At 44.8% G+C, this 16,631-nt stretch overlaps 1 protein-coding gene across 1 annotated transcript in view; it reads right to left on the bottom strand.

Moving 5' to 3' along the window:
• The window catches only part of LOC120435271 (NACHT, LRR and PYD domains-containing protein 12-like), a 237,957-nt gene extending 221,857 nt beyond the window's left edge, over positions 1-16,100 (bottom strand). Inside the window, exons 1-3 of the mRNA XM_039604524.1 lie at positions 16,090-16,100; positions 12,601-14,397; positions 9,035-9,208 (exon numbers count right to left, since the gene is read on the bottom strand). Coding sequence (XP_039460458.1) covers positions 9,035-9,208; positions 12,601-14,397; positions 16,090-16,100 — 1,982 coding nt within the window. The remainder of the gene's footprint in view (positions 1-9,034; positions 9,209-12,600; positions 14,398-16,089) is intronic.
• Positions 16,101-16,631: the final 531 nt, after the last annotated feature.

Here is a 16,631-nt window from a genome sequence, read left to right as displayed (position 1 = left end):
ATGACCTTAATGACCTTGACCTTGTAGTACCATATCACCCTATTAGAGCACTTCGCTCTCACACTGCAGGCCTACTTGTTGTTCCTAGCGTAGGCTCGCTGGTCGGTGGCAGCGGACCCATTATGCTGCCCTGGCCGGGAGCCCCTTCACAAATTGCTCCAGCACCACAGCGTTCAGCACCCTCAATTCCCTTGGCGTGGGGTCAGGCTGCAGCCACCTGGCCACAGCGTCGTGCAGCCTTCAGGCACATGCGAAGAGCCGGTCCTCCGGTCCCATCGGCCCCTCCCGGAAACGTCCTCGCTGTTGCAGGCAGGATGAGAGCTGCCACCTGGGCTTCCCCAGACAGCAGCGGGAGCAGTCAGAGTGCCCATTCCGCCGCCAGCCACTGGTGGCCTGGAATACCTCCAGGAAGGTTTGGGGAGGTCATCATCCATCTGATGTAATGTCACTGGGGGGAGTGGAGGTGGCCCCGGTGAGGAGCCAGATCAAGCGACAAGGTTAGCCAGCATCTTCGTCTGCATGGGGGGGGGATGCTGTGTGCTTTTTGGACGCTGAAGATAAATGTCCTGTATGGCAGGAAGCCTCATGCCAGTGATGTGCTCTGCTGCTTTCACCACTCTCTTTAGTAATTTCCAGCTGCTGGCAGAGCAGCTTCCATAACAAACTGTAATGCAGCTCGTCAACAAGCTGTCAATTGCACACCTGTAGAAATTTGAGGTGCTGTGACTCCATAATGAGCTGGAATCAATAAAAAGGTAACTGTAATTCCCATCATGTGTATTCCGTAAAGCGTTTGCTGAACCTCTGTTAGGACATCTGGTCTACCTTCTTAGTGGCTACACTGTAAAACAGGCCAATGACAAGCTTGAGTCTGAACAAATGACTGCTTTTAATGGTCTCATTTCTTCTATCCACTGAACAGCTAACAGTATTGCTAGCATTTCTCCAGTCTATACTGACAGTCCATCATTGATCCTTTTCCCTATTTTGACTCTAAACTCAGGGAAAACAAATGCTACACCGGTTTGACTGGCTGTATTCTTTGATGCATCTGTATATATTTGAACATAATTATATTACTGATCAATGTAAGCCTGTACTGTATGACAATTTAAATTAACTGACCTATCCCTGTTCTTCTTATCCAATAATGTGAAATCTAGTGTGGCATCAGGAAGTATCCATGGAGGTATTGCTGGTAATGGCACTCTTCGACTGATGTTGAACTGATCCAGTTTAAATTCTATTGCCCTCCTAGTCACAGTCCATCCAAAGCTCTTTGTTTCCTGCCTTTCTTTCTCCCAGCAAGGTTTGAGTGCATCTTGTCCATGGCCCTGTAGATTTGCCCAGTAATTGAGTGTTAGCTGCTCTCTTCTGATTCCTAGTGGCATCTCATCCATCTCTACCTGTAATGCTGCTCTTGGGGTTGTTTTAAATGCACCTGTACAGCGTCTTAGTGGCTGATACTGAATGAAGTCTAACTAAAGAGTGTCTGCCGCTGAATTATATGCTACACACGCATAATGTCACGGTGTGCTGTGTGGCAGCCAGGAGGAAGGACCCAAAATGCAGGCACTCAGACTAGAGGGATGAACTCAAAATACTCAGCTTTATTTGCTGGCAGGGAAAAAGCATACAAAAGCCAACTAAACTAAACTCACAGGGAGACACAGGGAGATCCACACAGCATGAAGGACGACGCGACACAGACTCAGACAAAAACAGGGTTTAAATACACTGGGAAATAATGAGGGGAACGAGACACAGAAGCAGAGCACAGCTGGGGGAAATCAGAACTGACGAGACAAGGAAGCAAAGTAGGACACATTCACATAAGACATGGAACTTCAAAGTAAAACAGGAAATACACAGAGACAGGGGGAGAGAAAAGCACAGAGAAGCACGAGGGGGAGCACAGACATGAGGGGCTGGGGAAACATGGAATGAAACACAAGGAGGGGAAGCCCAATAAACTAAACAACTTAGGACCCTTAAAATAGCTCCAAGAATAACAAATGAACTTAACATGAAACAGGAACACATGAAAAACTAAGAAAGCTGGGTCAAATGACCCAGGATCCTGACAGCCACTACACTCTCTTGGTTTATTTGTGTTGAATGGCTTATTTGAAGAATTTCAGTCAGGTTTCAGAGCCCATCACAGCACAGAAACAGCTTTAGTGAAGGTTAAAAATGATCTTCTTGTGGCCTCTGACAGTGGACTCATCTCTGTGCTTGTCCTGCTAGAACTCAGTGCAGCGTTCGATACTGTTGACCATAATATTCTACTAGAGCGATTAGAGCACACTGTTGAGGTTAATTATGGAGTTCCGCAGGGTTCAGTGCTAGGACCAGTTCTGTTTACATTATACATCCTTCCCTTAGGAAGTATCAGCAGAAGACATACATTTTCACTGCTATACCGATGACACCCAACTATATCGATCCATGGAGCCAGATAACACACACCAATTAGTTAAACTGCAGGAATGTCTTAAAGACATAAAGACCTGGATGGTCTCTAATTTTCTGCTTCTTAATTCAGATAAAACAGAGGTTATTGTACTCGGCCCTGAAAATCTTAGAAATATGGTATCTAACCAGATTCTTACTCTGGATGCCATTACCTTGGCCTCCAGTAACACTGTGAGGAACCGTTGAGTCATTTTTGACCAGGATATATTCCTCAATGCACATATTGAACAAATATGTAGGACTGCTTTCTTCCAATTGCGCAACATCTCTAAAATTAGTAGTATCCTGTCTCAGAGTGACGCTGAAAAACTAGTTCATGCATTTATTCTCTCCATTGAATCTAGGCTGGACTACTGTAATTCATTATTATCAGGATCCATCCATCCATCCATCTTCATCCACTTTATCCGGGGCCGGGTCGCAGGGGCAGCAGCCTAAGCAGAGAAGCCCAGACCTCACTCTCCCCAGCCACCTCCTCCAGCTTATCCGGGGGAACACCAAGGCGTTCCCAGGCCAGCCGAGAGATATAATCTCTCCAGCGTGTCCTGGGTCTGCCCCGGGGCCTCCTCCCGGTGGGACATGCCCAGAACACCTCACCCAGGAGGCGCCCAGGAGGCATCCTTGTCAGATGCCCGAACAATCTCAACTGGCTCCTTTCGATGTGGAGGAGCAGCAGCTCTACTCTGAGCCCCTCCCGAATGGCCGAACTTCTCACCCTATCTCTAAGGGAGAGGCCAGCCACCCTTCGGAGGAAGCTCATTTCTGCCGCTTGTATCCGCGATCTCGTTCTTTCGGTCACTACCCACAGCTCGTAGCCATAGGTGAGGTAGGGACGTGAGATCGACTCGATAAATTGAGAGCTTCGCTTTTACACTCAGCTCCCTCTTCACCACGACGGACCGGTGCAGCGTCCGCATCACTGCAGCTGCAGCACCAATCCGTCTGTCGATCTCCGGCTCCCTTCTCCCATCACTCGCAAACAAGACCCCGAGATACTTGAACTCCTCCTCTTGGGGCAGGAACTCATCCCCAACCCGGAGTGGGCACTCCACCCTTTTCCAGCTGAGAACCATGGCCTCAGATTTGGAGGTGCTGATCCTCATTCCCGCTGCTTCACACTCGGCTGCGAACCGTTCCAGTGCGAGCTGGAGGCCTTCACCCGATGAAGCCAACAGAACCATATCATCCGCGAAAAGCAGAGATGAGATTCTGAGGCCACCGAAGTGAAAGCCCTCCACCACTTGGCTGCCCCTAGAATTTTGCCAGAATCTCTTCGAGGCAGTCCGAAAGTCTTTTTCTATGGCCTCTCCAAACTCCATTATCAGGATGTCCTAAAAACAACCCTGAAAAACCTTCAGTTAATCCAAACTGCTGCAGCAAGAGTACTGACAGGGACTACAAAGAGAGAGCAGATTTCTCCTATATTGGCCTCCCTTCTTTGGCTCCCTGTTAAATCCAAAATTGAATTCAAAATCCTGCTCCTCACATACAAAGTCTTAAACAATCAGGCCCCATCTTATCTTAATGACCTTGTAGTACCATATCACCCTATTAGAGCATTTCGCTCTCGCACTGCAGGCTTACTTGTTGTTCCCAGAGTACTTAAAATTAGAATGGGAGGCAGAGCCTTCAGTTTTCAGGCCCCTCTTCTGTGGAACCAGCTTCCAGTTTGGATTCGGGAGACAGACACTATCTCTACTTTTAAGATTAGGCTTAAAACTTTCCTTTTTGCTAAAGCATATAGTTAGGGCTGGACCAGGTGACTCTGAATCTCCCCTTAGTTATGCTGCAATAGACGTAGGCTGCCGGGGATTCCCATGATGCACTGAGTTTTTCCTTTGCCAGTCACCTTTCTCACTTACCATATGTTAATAGACCTTTCTCCATTGAATCATATCTGTTATTAACCTCTGTCTCTCTTCCACAGCATCCTGTTTATCCTGTTTTCCTTCTCTCACCCCAACCTGTCGCAGCAGATGGCCCCGCCCCTCCCTGAGCTTGGTTCTGCTGGAGGTTTCTTCCTGTTAAAGGGAGTTTTTACTTCTCACTGTCACCAAAATGCTTGCTCATAGAGGGTCATATGATTGTTAGGTTTTTCTCTGTATTTATTAATGTACGATCTACTGTACAATATAAAGCTCCTTGAGGCGACTGCTGTTGTTGTGATTTGGCGCTATATAAATAAAACTGAATTGAATTGAATTGAATATGTCATTATAGGATAATGGTCACTACCTACATACAGTTGACTCTTTTATTACCTGCCATCTGCCAATGAGTCTGACACTAATGTGAGGTCAATTGGTGGTTCTGCCCCTGTTCTACCATTCACTCTTGTACCACTTCCATCAATCAGACACACACCATTTTTCATCTCTATTAATTCCTCAATCACAGGCCATTCCAATCACGACAATTACCCCATAATGTTCTTTGTGCATCAAAGTCCCCACCAGAGATGGGCATTAACGCATTACAAGTAACGCGGTACTGTAATCCAATTACTTTTTACAAGTAACGAGTAAAGTAAGGGATTACTATTGCAAAAAAGGTAATTAGATTACTTTTATTTTCCAGTAAGCACGCTGCGTTACTGCGTTATTAAAACCGCGATTTTTTTGCAAGAATGTCTCATGACAGCAACGTAAGCGAGTGTGACGTTCGTGGCAACAGCTGTGTGCAGTTCAACAATGGATAATATATCGAGTGTGGAAGAGAGTATGAGCGTTGTTAAGGTTCAAAAATATAGGGAAGGAAACACAGGAGGAATGCAAGTAACCACACTGGTCCAAAGAGTAAAGACGATGATTTTAATGAAATGACACGCGTGGGAGAATGAGCGGACTCTATGAGCAGACAGCCCCACAATCTCATCCTCCTAACATCAAAATACAGTTTTATATGCATCAGAGTATATTTAGTGACGCCCCCTCATTGCGTCATCACATACATCAGCTTCAAAACCACAAATGTTCTATTTGACAACTTAAGGCACACTGGCTTCCATCTTCTCCCCGGTGGTTTCCCGTAAGCCAGCTCCGCTCTCGCATCGTGCATCTACTGCTTCATCAGTCAACTTTCACCTACACCCTAACAGTGTGTGTGTGTATGTGTGTGTATGTCTGTCTGTGCGTGCACAGATGCTCTCTGCACCTTAGTTGACCTCAACTTAGGCAACCAGGCTAAGGCCATCCTGTGTTGTGATGATCTTAACTTCTATGTAAACTGTATAAAAGAAATGTTTCAATCTAATACCACTACTTGAAGCATAATCAAAGCTTAGTCAAAAATATAAATAGCCTGCTCAACATACTTGCACTCAGACTCGGCTTTCAGTTTCACTTCTGCAAACGCATGTAACTTCAAAAACATATAACTTCCTATCTTCTTTTGGCACAGAGTGTATTTCCTGTCCCTGCAGTCTACACAGAAACATTTAAGATTATCGAAGCATTGGAAAACATTTAAAATTATAGATTCAACTCAACAGTTTAAAGTGGTTCTTCTTGGACCTGTAATAAAGACTAATATGATACCAATATATTTGAACATTTGAATGCAATATCAATACCTCTTGTATCAATACTTCTTGTATACATATGCTTGCTATATGATTATGATGCAACAGTAATGTCAGTAATAACAAAATAATAAAAATAGAATTAATAAAAATAAAATAATAAATGGAAATAATAAAAATGACAAAAAATAATACTTCCTTCCCAACAGCGTGCACCGTTTAAAGTGTGGAAGTACTGACCTTACTTTGAGTTTGATTCCGTAATAAGTGACAAAAACATTAGCGTCTGCTGTACACTGTGTGGGAAGAAAACGTCTTTTTACAGCGACAAAACCCCCTAAACCTCAGAGCAAGCACTGAGTACGCTGCCACAGGAATGTGAAATGCACAGAGAAACTCCCAGATCCTTCCACTGGCCGCTGCGACACACCTGCACCAGGGCAAACCTCCGCCTGCCCCACTCCTGCTATACAGGTGAAAATAGAGCAATAGGACTGCTGATTAGGACCGCTGGATTACTATTTGGGGGAAGTAATCAGTAATTAGTTACTGATTACTCTTTTCAAGTAACTTGAACAACACTGGTCCCCACACCAAATTACTTTTCCCCTTAAATATGTGCCAGATTCCTCTACTGATAACAGTTTGTTACCCAGATTGTAAAAATTGACCATTCTGATGCTGCCATTCCTTGACCAGATTTCAATTACAATATATTCTAACTGTGTACCTAAAGCTACAACTCCATATTGAGTTCCTTGCTTTACAAATGTCATGGTCAGACGGTCCTCCGGCTTCCGGAAAAGCAGCCTCCAACCCGGAAGCACCTCTGCACTTGTGCTTAATTTTCCTGCCAGCTCTCTCTAATCATCCTCCATCCTTGGCAGAGGTATTTAACAGTGTGGTTGGGTGACATTCAGCATTGGATTATTACTCTAAGTCGGTAGTATCAGTGAGCTCTGTGAAGCAATGAGGTTGTTGGTCAGGAAGACAACTCATCTGTCGTGTGATGTTTTGCCTTTTCTAGGAGTTTTGGATGGAGTGGACTGTTGGGGAGCACGAGCACGGTCACTAGATATCACAGACGAGTCACACTAGGAATCGGGAGAAGGGCACTGCTTGGGCTTTACACTTTAATTGTGTTTTGGACTATTGACCACTGTATATAAACACACTTTTTCTCTTTGTCAAGAGTTCCGCATTTGGGTCCTCTCTTTCCGTGAACTGTGACCACAAATGTTACACATCCTCCTCCATTACCCTCCTTTCTCCTGTGGACACCATGATACCCTTTAATTACAAAATCCAAAGTATATTTAAACCAGGTCTATTGAATATTATTTCTGGTTTCTTTTTGCAGATTTTTGTAGAATCCTTTGGATTCTTGTCCATCTGCAATCAAACTTCTGGTGTTGCACTGTAGGATACTTGTTCGACCTCCATGGCCTTCTTCCTAATTTCACAGCCCCTATAACTTAGCCTGTGCTGCCCCCCACAGTTATTTATCCTGTACACTGCCTTCATCCTGTGCACTATCCCCACATTCCTCATGTATGTGGTCACCTCCACACTTGGGGCAACTCTGTTGCAAACTGCAGCGATGTGCCCATATCTTTGGCATTTACAGCACCTGAGGGGCGACGAAACGTATGCTCAAACAGGAAAGCTCATGCATCCTATTTTAACCCAGGCACGTTACTGATATTCCAAGAGCACTGACAACCCTTTTCTGGACAACCCTGGTCCCTTCATTCAAACTGTTCTCCTCCAAACTTCCTTTACTGCTCTGTGTCCCAAACAAACTTTCCTCGTCCCTCTTCCTGATCCTCCCCTACTAGAAACCGACGTCCAGTTACCAAAATCCATCTGATTGTCATCATCTACCTAAGACGCCATTCCAGGGAGTCACATACCAGTTTTTGCCAAACTTCAAAGTCCGTGATCCCACAATGACGGTTTTTCTCTTTCTCAAACAGTTGTATCGTGCTCCACCTCCTGCTCCCTGCCTGCCTTTACAAAACTGTATAATTTAACGTAAATTAGGCAGAAGGCAGAACAGACAATCTGACGCTCTGTGGGGTTAGGCAGTGAACTGCTCACGCTGTGTTCAAGTGCATCACAAACTATTGGAATTGAATCCAACTTTCTGAAGCAGATTTCTTATCAGCTGCTGTTTTAAACATTTCTAATTTCCTCGTGAACTGTATTAAACTCTGTAAATGAACTGAGGACTATTTCTACATTAGAAACTATGGATTCATTTTCCCATTCACTTCTGTACGTCAGTCTATAAAAGAATGTAAGACTGGGCTCCATGGAAACACTTGGACTGGTCTCAGCTGCCTTCTTTCTGTAGTCATTCCAACATAGTCCTTTTTCTTCTCCAGCTTCTGTTTGAAATCCTCTCACAGAGCCTGAATCCTGCGTTGTTGTCATGTTTGGGCCTGTGTTAGGCTGCTCTGTGTTCCTCTGCTTTAACACACACCTCACCACAGCAGCTGTGTGGGTCGTCTCTGTAGCAGCCATATCAGCTTCTGATACCATGAACATCATCACATCTCCTAACTTCACCTTTATTAGCGTTGACATTCATGTCTTTCTTTTCTCTGTCTCTGTTTCCACAGAAGCTCAAAGTCTCTGCATCCTGTTTTTATCTGCTATCATCAGATCTTTAACAGCCTCATTCACATCCCTCACACACTCTACAGCCTCATCAGTACTGACTTCATCTTCACTGACTGATGGAGCACAACATGAACCTGTGGAGGCTGAAACACTGTCCTGTCAAACCTCTGCCCATCACCACTCCATTTCTGTCAGCCTTTAAATGAACCCTGCTCAAGTCTGTCACTTCTATTTGGAGTCAAAAGGAAAAACTGTTCTTCAATCGTTTGAAAAGACACAACATTTCTGAAAGCACTCAAACTTCTTCACATTTGCCTTCAGACACATCCTGAACATTTATGAACTAAAGAAAGTTTCAAACATCAAAGATCTGAAATATAGAAAAACAACTACAGCTGCAGTCAGTGAACTCACCTCAGAGTCTCCAATCGACAGTTTGGACTCTCCAGTCCAGCACACAGAAGCTTCACTCCTGAATAATGCAGCTTGTTTCTACTCATGTCAAGCTCTGTCAGATGGGAGGGGTTGGACTTTAGAGCTGAGGCCACAACTTCACAGTGAGTCTCTGAGAGTCCACACTGAGCCAGTCTGTGATTATAGAAAATATAAAATGTGTTATTATGAAAGCAGAAAATCTGCATTATAAACACAGACTGAATGTATATGAAGACAAAACAGAGTGAGGTCATAATCTGATGAACATCTGCTCTTTACATCTGTGCTTCAGCTCTTCTTACTGAGTTTGACATGACACAATGATTCCGTCTCTCTGATTCAGTTTCTTTCAGACCTGCAGACTTTTAATGCAAATCTTTGTTTGACTTTAATACAAGTACAAGTACAAGTCTACCCATCTTTAAGAGTCACTTAAAAGGGCGGCTGAGGGACACACAAACATGTGATCATGTCTAATAACCATGCTTTATATTGGACGGGAAAAAGAGTTAGTGTATTACAAAAAAGGGAAACAACTGTTAGTGCAATGGGTGAACGCAATATCACGACAGTCAGGGCATGTGCAATACTGGGGTTTGTGCAATATAATTGATGTGTTTCCGTTATTGTTATCTATACTGTCCTCTGTGTCCACTCTTCTTGTCATTTGTTTGTTCTAGTATAATGTGATGACTGTTTTTGTCCTTGTCACATGACCTGTAAATAGTGTCTCTGTATGTTTTTACTAACTTGTGTTTAACACCAACCTGCCAGAGGGTCTGCAGATGGAAATTAGCCCAAGGCTATAATCTGGCATATTTACATTTGTTAAAATGTTCATTAATATGTATTGCCCCTCTTTCTAAAAATAAATAAATAAAATAAATAAATAAAAATAATCTGCAGATGAAGGAGGGACGATGTCAGATCTCACTGACAGACTCCTGTCAGTGAGATCTGACTCTCTGATCCAGAGTGAGAGTGAAAACACACATTTGGACTGTTTCCTGTTTTTAATCTGAGTCCAGAACATTTTGAATGAGTTCAGCTCAGTGAAGAGTTCCAGCTGGGAAAGATGATCTCTGTTTGCTACCTGCTGCTGTCAGGTACGACTGTTCACGTCCACACGCAGGAAAAATCTGCTGACTGTTACCAAACGGAGCAGAAATCTCATCACTGGACAATAATGATGAATGAACTCAGAGCTGCTGATATCAGATCTGATTTCAGGGGAACTAAACACAGAAATGATTGGCTCATTTTAGCTTTCTGAGCCATTATCTGCTGGTGTGTCGCTAGTTGGCAGAAAATGATTTGTATTCCTGTTCAGGGCTTCAGTGTTTATGAGTCCAGATCCAGGTGACAGCAAGTCAAAATGATGTTACCTGCCTGTGTCAAGCAGCAGCCTGTATTCACTTTGAATACTGTTATAAACTGACATGGATCAGTTTGTCTTTGATTGGTTTGTAAATGTCACTGTTTCCATTGGACCTGAGTGACGGTACAAAGACAGAGAGGGAGAGAAAGGAGAGAGAGGACGGAGACAGCAAAGAGAGAGCAAACACAAACAGGTGAGAGTGGACAGGTGACCAAGGTCAGCAACCTGATATTAATCCTGTTCAGTGACACGTTTCATATCAGTGAATATGTTCTTTAGAACGTCCACTGACATGTTTAAGTGTCCTGCTGGAAATCACTCAAATCAACCATGAAATCCGTGAAAAATCCTTTTAGTGTTTCTAACTTCACCCTCTGTCCTCTCTCTCTCTCTCCATCCTCCTCACTGCTTCTTCCACTGATAATCACACAAACATCGTATTCAGCTCCAAAATAACAAAATAACATAATCTGATGATCATTATTATAAGAGCAGGTTGAGGATCCATATTTGATATCAGAGTAACACACTGCTTGGTTGTGTGAAGTCATGATCAGTGACTGTGGGTCAAACAGAAGCTTTCTGATTGGGGAAACATGGTGGAAACAGCTGTGACTACATGCATGTGACACACTTCAAATCTATTCTCCACTCTTGGATTTGGGATCCATGGAGCTGCTCTGTGCTGAGTCTGTACAATAAATGAATGGTGTGGAAGGTTGCAGTGTACGGACAGAAAAACTTTGTGGTTACAACCTAAACCTCACACCGTCTATAAAGCACTGATGACATCATGACATTTGGCTGCCAGGAAGTTAGCTCGGGGATGTAAACAGCAGCCAAAAACACAGCAGTGAATTCCATCAGCATAAAATAGGGATGACATTTCAGCAGCAACAACTAAACATTGAACAATCAGCTCTGTGATTAATGAGGAAATGAAGTAAGACAGCACGGTGGCACTGTTGCCTCACAGCAAGAAGGTCCTGTCATTTCCACCATTAGGCCAGGGTCTTTCTGTGTGGAGTTTGCATGTTCTCCCCCTGTTTGCATGGGTTCTCCCTGGGTAGTCCAGCTTTCTGCCACACTCCAAAGACATGCAGTTAGTGGGGTTAGGTTAATTGGACATTCTAAATTGCCCATAGAGCATTGCGACTGGTTGTTTTTGTCTATGTGTTAGCCCTGTGAAAGACTGGCGACATGTCCAGGGTGTACCCTGCCTCTCGCCCTAAGCTGTGAAAGACTCCAGTGCCCCACCGCGACCCTGAAAAGGATAAGCGGAAGTGAGACACAGATATTGGTCATTCCTCATTAGGAGCAGCAGCAGCAGGAATGAGAGTGAATCCATGTGCTGCTGTGACATCAGCGTTAGCTCCCAGATCTGACACATGTTCAGTCCAAATGTCAGCAGTGTCTTCTCACTCAGTTTGTCCCACTGTTGGCAGTAAGAGAGTACAGCTGGTTCACCTCTGAGCCCTCAATCTGAACTGCAGCACTCTCACTCAGGGACTTTAAATCGCACTAAACCAGAGTCTTCCTCAGCACCTTCTTCCTCACTCACCATGTTTATGTGTCTGACTTTATTTCCTCATTAATCAAAGAGATGATGACCTCAAAGAGCTGAAGGAGACATAATGACACACACACACACACACACACACACACACACACTACAATAACAGCCTGTAGTTGTTCACTAGCTGATAAATTGCCTAAAGAAGAAACAGAGCGATGGAGGAGTCTGAAAAACCATCACAGATCAAAGAGCAAAGAGGAGAAGCTCAGACGGTAACTGCTCTGGATATTTGTCACTGTTTTTTACATCAGAGTTCACTTCACTACAAAGAAGCTTTTCATAGATTCGTATTTCTGTCTTCTCTCTAACAGCAGCGTCTGAATGACCAGCAAGAGCAGCAGCAGATTTAAAATACTGCCCCTTAATGACACAACACAGGTACTACATGTAGATGTGCGTCTACAACACAGAGCGTACCACTACCAATTCAGGATCATGCTACGTGCACACACACATTTCCTGATCAACAGAAAATATAATTTTATTTGAGAAACTCAAACTAATGACAGTCGTTTAGTACTGTGTATATCTGAAGAACTAAACTACTAATCTACACTAATTAATGATGTTAATGATCACATCTGGACTCACCGAGCCTTTCTACAGTTCCTCACAGCTGGAATCAGTCTCTGTCGTCCCCGCTCTGATGTGTTGTACTTCTGCAGGTCCAACTCATCCAGAACCTCCTCTGACATCTGCAGCATGAAGGCCAGAGCTGAGCAGTGGATCTCGGAGAGTTTCTTCTCTGATCTGTTCTCTGACTTCAGGAACTCTTGGATCTCCTGATGTACTGAGAGATCGTTCATCTCCATCAGACAGTGGAAGATGCTGATGCTTCTGTCAGGAGAGATTTCATCATTGTTCATCTTCTTCATGTTGTTGATGACTCTCTGGATGGTTTCTGGACTGATCTCTGTCTGACCCAGCAGACCTCCTAAGAGTCTCTGGTTGGACTCCAGAGAGAGGCCATGAAGGAAGCGAACAAACAGGTCCAGGTGGCCGTTTTTACTCTGGAGGGATTTCACCACAACTCTCTTCAGGAAGACATCCAGTGAAGGGAAGCTATAAGACTTGAATATGTTCTTTAAAAAAGATATGTTTGAGTGCCTGTTTTTGTATTCTTTTAGGAAGTTCCCTAGAAAACCTTCCAGCACCTCTGTCTTCCTGTTGGTGAAACAGTGGAACATGTAGACTGCAGCCAGAAACTCCTGAATGCTCAGATGAACAAAGCAGTAGACTGGTTTCTGGAAGCTCACACACTCTCTTTTGAAGATCTCTGTACAAACTCCTGAGTACACCGAGGCCTCTGTCACATTCAGACCACACTGTTCCAGGTCTTCTTGGTAGAACATGATGTTTCCTTTCTCCAGATGTTCAAACGCTAGCCTCCCCAGCTTCAGAAGAACTTCCCTGTCAGCCTTTGTCAGCTCCTGTGAACTCGTCTCATGTCCCTCATGGTACTTTCTCTTCTTTCTCTTTGTCTGAACCAGCAGGAAGTGTGAGTACATGTCAGTCAGGGTCTTGGGCAGCTCTCCTCTCTGCTCTGTAGTCAACATGTGCTCCAGAACTGTAGCAGTGATCCAGCAGAAGACTGGGATTCTACACATGATGTGGAGGCTCCTGGATGTCTTCATGTGGGAGATGATTCTGCTGGACAGCTCTTCATCACTGAATCTCCTCCTGAAGTACTCCTCCTTCTGGGCGTCAGTGAAGCCTCGTACTTCTGTTAGCCTGTCGACACATTTAGGAGGGATCTGATTGGCTGCTGCAGGTCGGGAAGTTATCCAGACGAGAGCCGAGGGAAGCAGATTCCCCTGGATGAGGTTTGTCAGCAGCTCGCTGACTGATGACTTCTGTGTGACATTAGACAGCAGCTTCCTCTTGGTGAAATCCATTGAAAGTCTGCTTTCATCCAGACCGTCAAAGATGAACAAAAGCTGAGAGACAGCCAGCTTCTCTGCTGTGACCTTCTGTAATGTTGGATGGAAAACATGGAGCAGCTCCAGAAGACTGTACTGCTCATCTCTGATCAGGTTCAGCTCCCTGAATGAAAGCAGAACCACCACACTGACATGTTGGTTCTCCAAGCACTCTGCCCAGTCCAGAGTGAACTTCTGCACTGCGAAGGTTTTTCCAACACCAGCCACGCCGTTGGTCAGAACCACTCTGATGGGTCTCTGTTGGTCAGGTAAGGCTTTAAAGATGTCCTGGCACCTGATTGGAGTGTCATGGAGGACGTCCATCTTGGAAGCTGTCTCTAGCTGCCTCACCTCATGTTGGGTATGAACCTCTTCACTCTGTCCCTCTGTGATGTAGAGCTCAGTGTAGATCCTGTTGAGGAGGGTTCTACTTCCTGTTTCATCACTTCCTTCAGTTACATGTTCACATCTCCTCCTCAGACTGATCTTATGTTCATCTAAAACCTCCTGCAGACCAACATCTGCTGAAAGAAAGAAAAACAATGAGACTAAAGAGAAAGAAAACTCTTCAATGTATGAACAACACAACAAGAAGTCCAGTTTTCAGAAATGAGTCCATCAGCAGACAGATGTTCAGTCTTACTTTGTACACAGCTGCTCTGACTGGCTGTCTGCAGTCCAGCTCTAGTTCTGGATCTTTCTCCACACTGGGGACAGGAGGGGTCTCCTGACAAAGCAGACTGGTCCCAGTATGAGGAGATGCACTGTCTGCAGAACCACTGTCCACAGCTGGTAGAGACTGGATCCTTCAGGACGTCCTGACACAAAGCACAGCAGGACAGCTGCTCCTCCTCACAAACACCACTCCTCTTCCTCTGTCTGTGAACACATTTCTTTATCACTAAAATCATTTACTGACTGTTACTAAAAATATCCAAATTTAAAAGATTGTGCAGAAGTTCTGATGGTCACAGAGAAGAGTAAAAGTGGAGATACTTTTCTGTTTGAAGGCAGCATTCAGTCTGGAAACAAAGTGATGCTTCTTTGATTTCATCAACACTAATGAGCTGCTTTTCCTGTCTGTCTGTCTGTCTGTCTTATTAAACACTCTGTGATCTGCCTGTAGTTTGTTATGAATACACACTTCCTGCAAAGATTTCACAGTAAAAGGCTTCCATCAGAGGGCGCTGCTTATATCCTTCATGTTTTCAGTCAGTATGTGCAGATTAGCTCGGTTTAGTTCATTTTGATTACTTTACAGAAGTAACTGATTAGTTACAGAAACATATCCAAGATTAGCAGGTTCCCCTCCATCATAAACTCTAAGCAGCTAACATGAATAAATTTAAAAAGTGTCACAGCTTTCCAGTCAGACTGTACTCGGTGCCACATTAAAAATGTGGTTTCTGACAGCTGCTCCAGCTGCAGGATCAGACACACACAAGTCCAAACATCTTTGCCATTGCTGCTTCTTTAGTATTTAACAAAACATGTAGTCCCAGTCTTGTCCCAGTTGAGCATTATCAATCAAATCAGCCCGATGGACCCGATCCATTTTTTGGCACAGTGTGTTTTGGGGCTTAAAAGCCACAGAGACTCAGTGTTTAGAAAAAATGCGTCTCAGCTGTCCGGATACTCCTGACACATACAGGATCACAACGGGTTTTCGCTCAGGCAGCAGTTGTACTTCTCTCCTGGATTGGCTGGAGCTTTCTTTTGGCGCCTTCCCAGCTTTGACAATTGTCCAGCTGGGATAACCACATTTATTCAGGGTCTTCTTGATGTGATGTTCTTCTGCTTCCCTGGCCACTGTATCTGTGGGGATGGTGTTCGCTCTGTGTTGTAGCATCCTGATGACACCCATTGATGAGAGTCAAACCTTAAATACTGATCCGTATGCATAGGTTTACGGTACACGTCAGCTTTTAGATGTCCCCCATTACTGATGGAAATCTGACAGTCAAAGAAGGCTAACCTGCCACTTTTGATGTCCTCCCTGGTGAATTTGATGTGTCGGTCCACCAAGTTAATGTGATCTGTGAATTGTGGTACGTCCTAAGATTTGATTTTTACACAGGTGTCATCCAAAAACCTGAACCAGTGACTTGGTGGTGTTCAAGGGTAGGATAGCAAAGCCCTCTTTTCCACTTCTTCCATTTACAAATTGGCCATGATGGGTGAAATCGCTACCTTATTGTGGTGGAGGGGTTTGTGTGTCCCAGGGATCCCAGGGGCTATGTTGTCTGGGGGCTTTTGCCCCCTGGTAGGGTCTCCCATGGCAAATTGGTCCTGGGTGAGGGACCAGACAAAGAGCGATTATGAAGACCCTTATGAAGAGAACATCGAGGGAACAATTTACCCTGCCCAGGATAGGGTTAACGGGGCCCAGCCCTGAAGCCAGGCCCGGGAAGGGTGCCCGAGGGCGAGCATCTGGTGGCCGGGCCTTAGTCCATGGGGCCCGGCCAGGCACAGCCCGAAGAGGAGACATGGGCCCATCCTCCTGCAGGCTCACCACCCGCAGGAGGCGCCATAGGGGTTGGGTGCAATGTGTGCCGGGCGGCAGCCAGGAGCGTATGCCCTGGCGGACTGATCCCCGGCTGCCAAGACTGGCAATAGGGACATGGAATGTCAATGAGGTTGAGAGGTACCGGCTAGATATAGTCGGGCTCACCTCTACGCATGGCTTGGGCTCTGGAACCAGTC

This window comes from Oreochromis aureus, linkage group 3 (assembly GCF_013358895.1).
Source record: "Oreochromis aureus strain Israel breed Guangdong linkage group 3, ZZ_aureus, whole genome shotgun sequence".
Lineage (NCBI taxonomy): Eukaryota > Metazoa > Chordata > Actinopteri > Cichliformes > Cichlidae > Oreochromis > Oreochromis aureus.
This window is presented reverse-complemented; position numbering and strand designations above follow the sequence as displayed.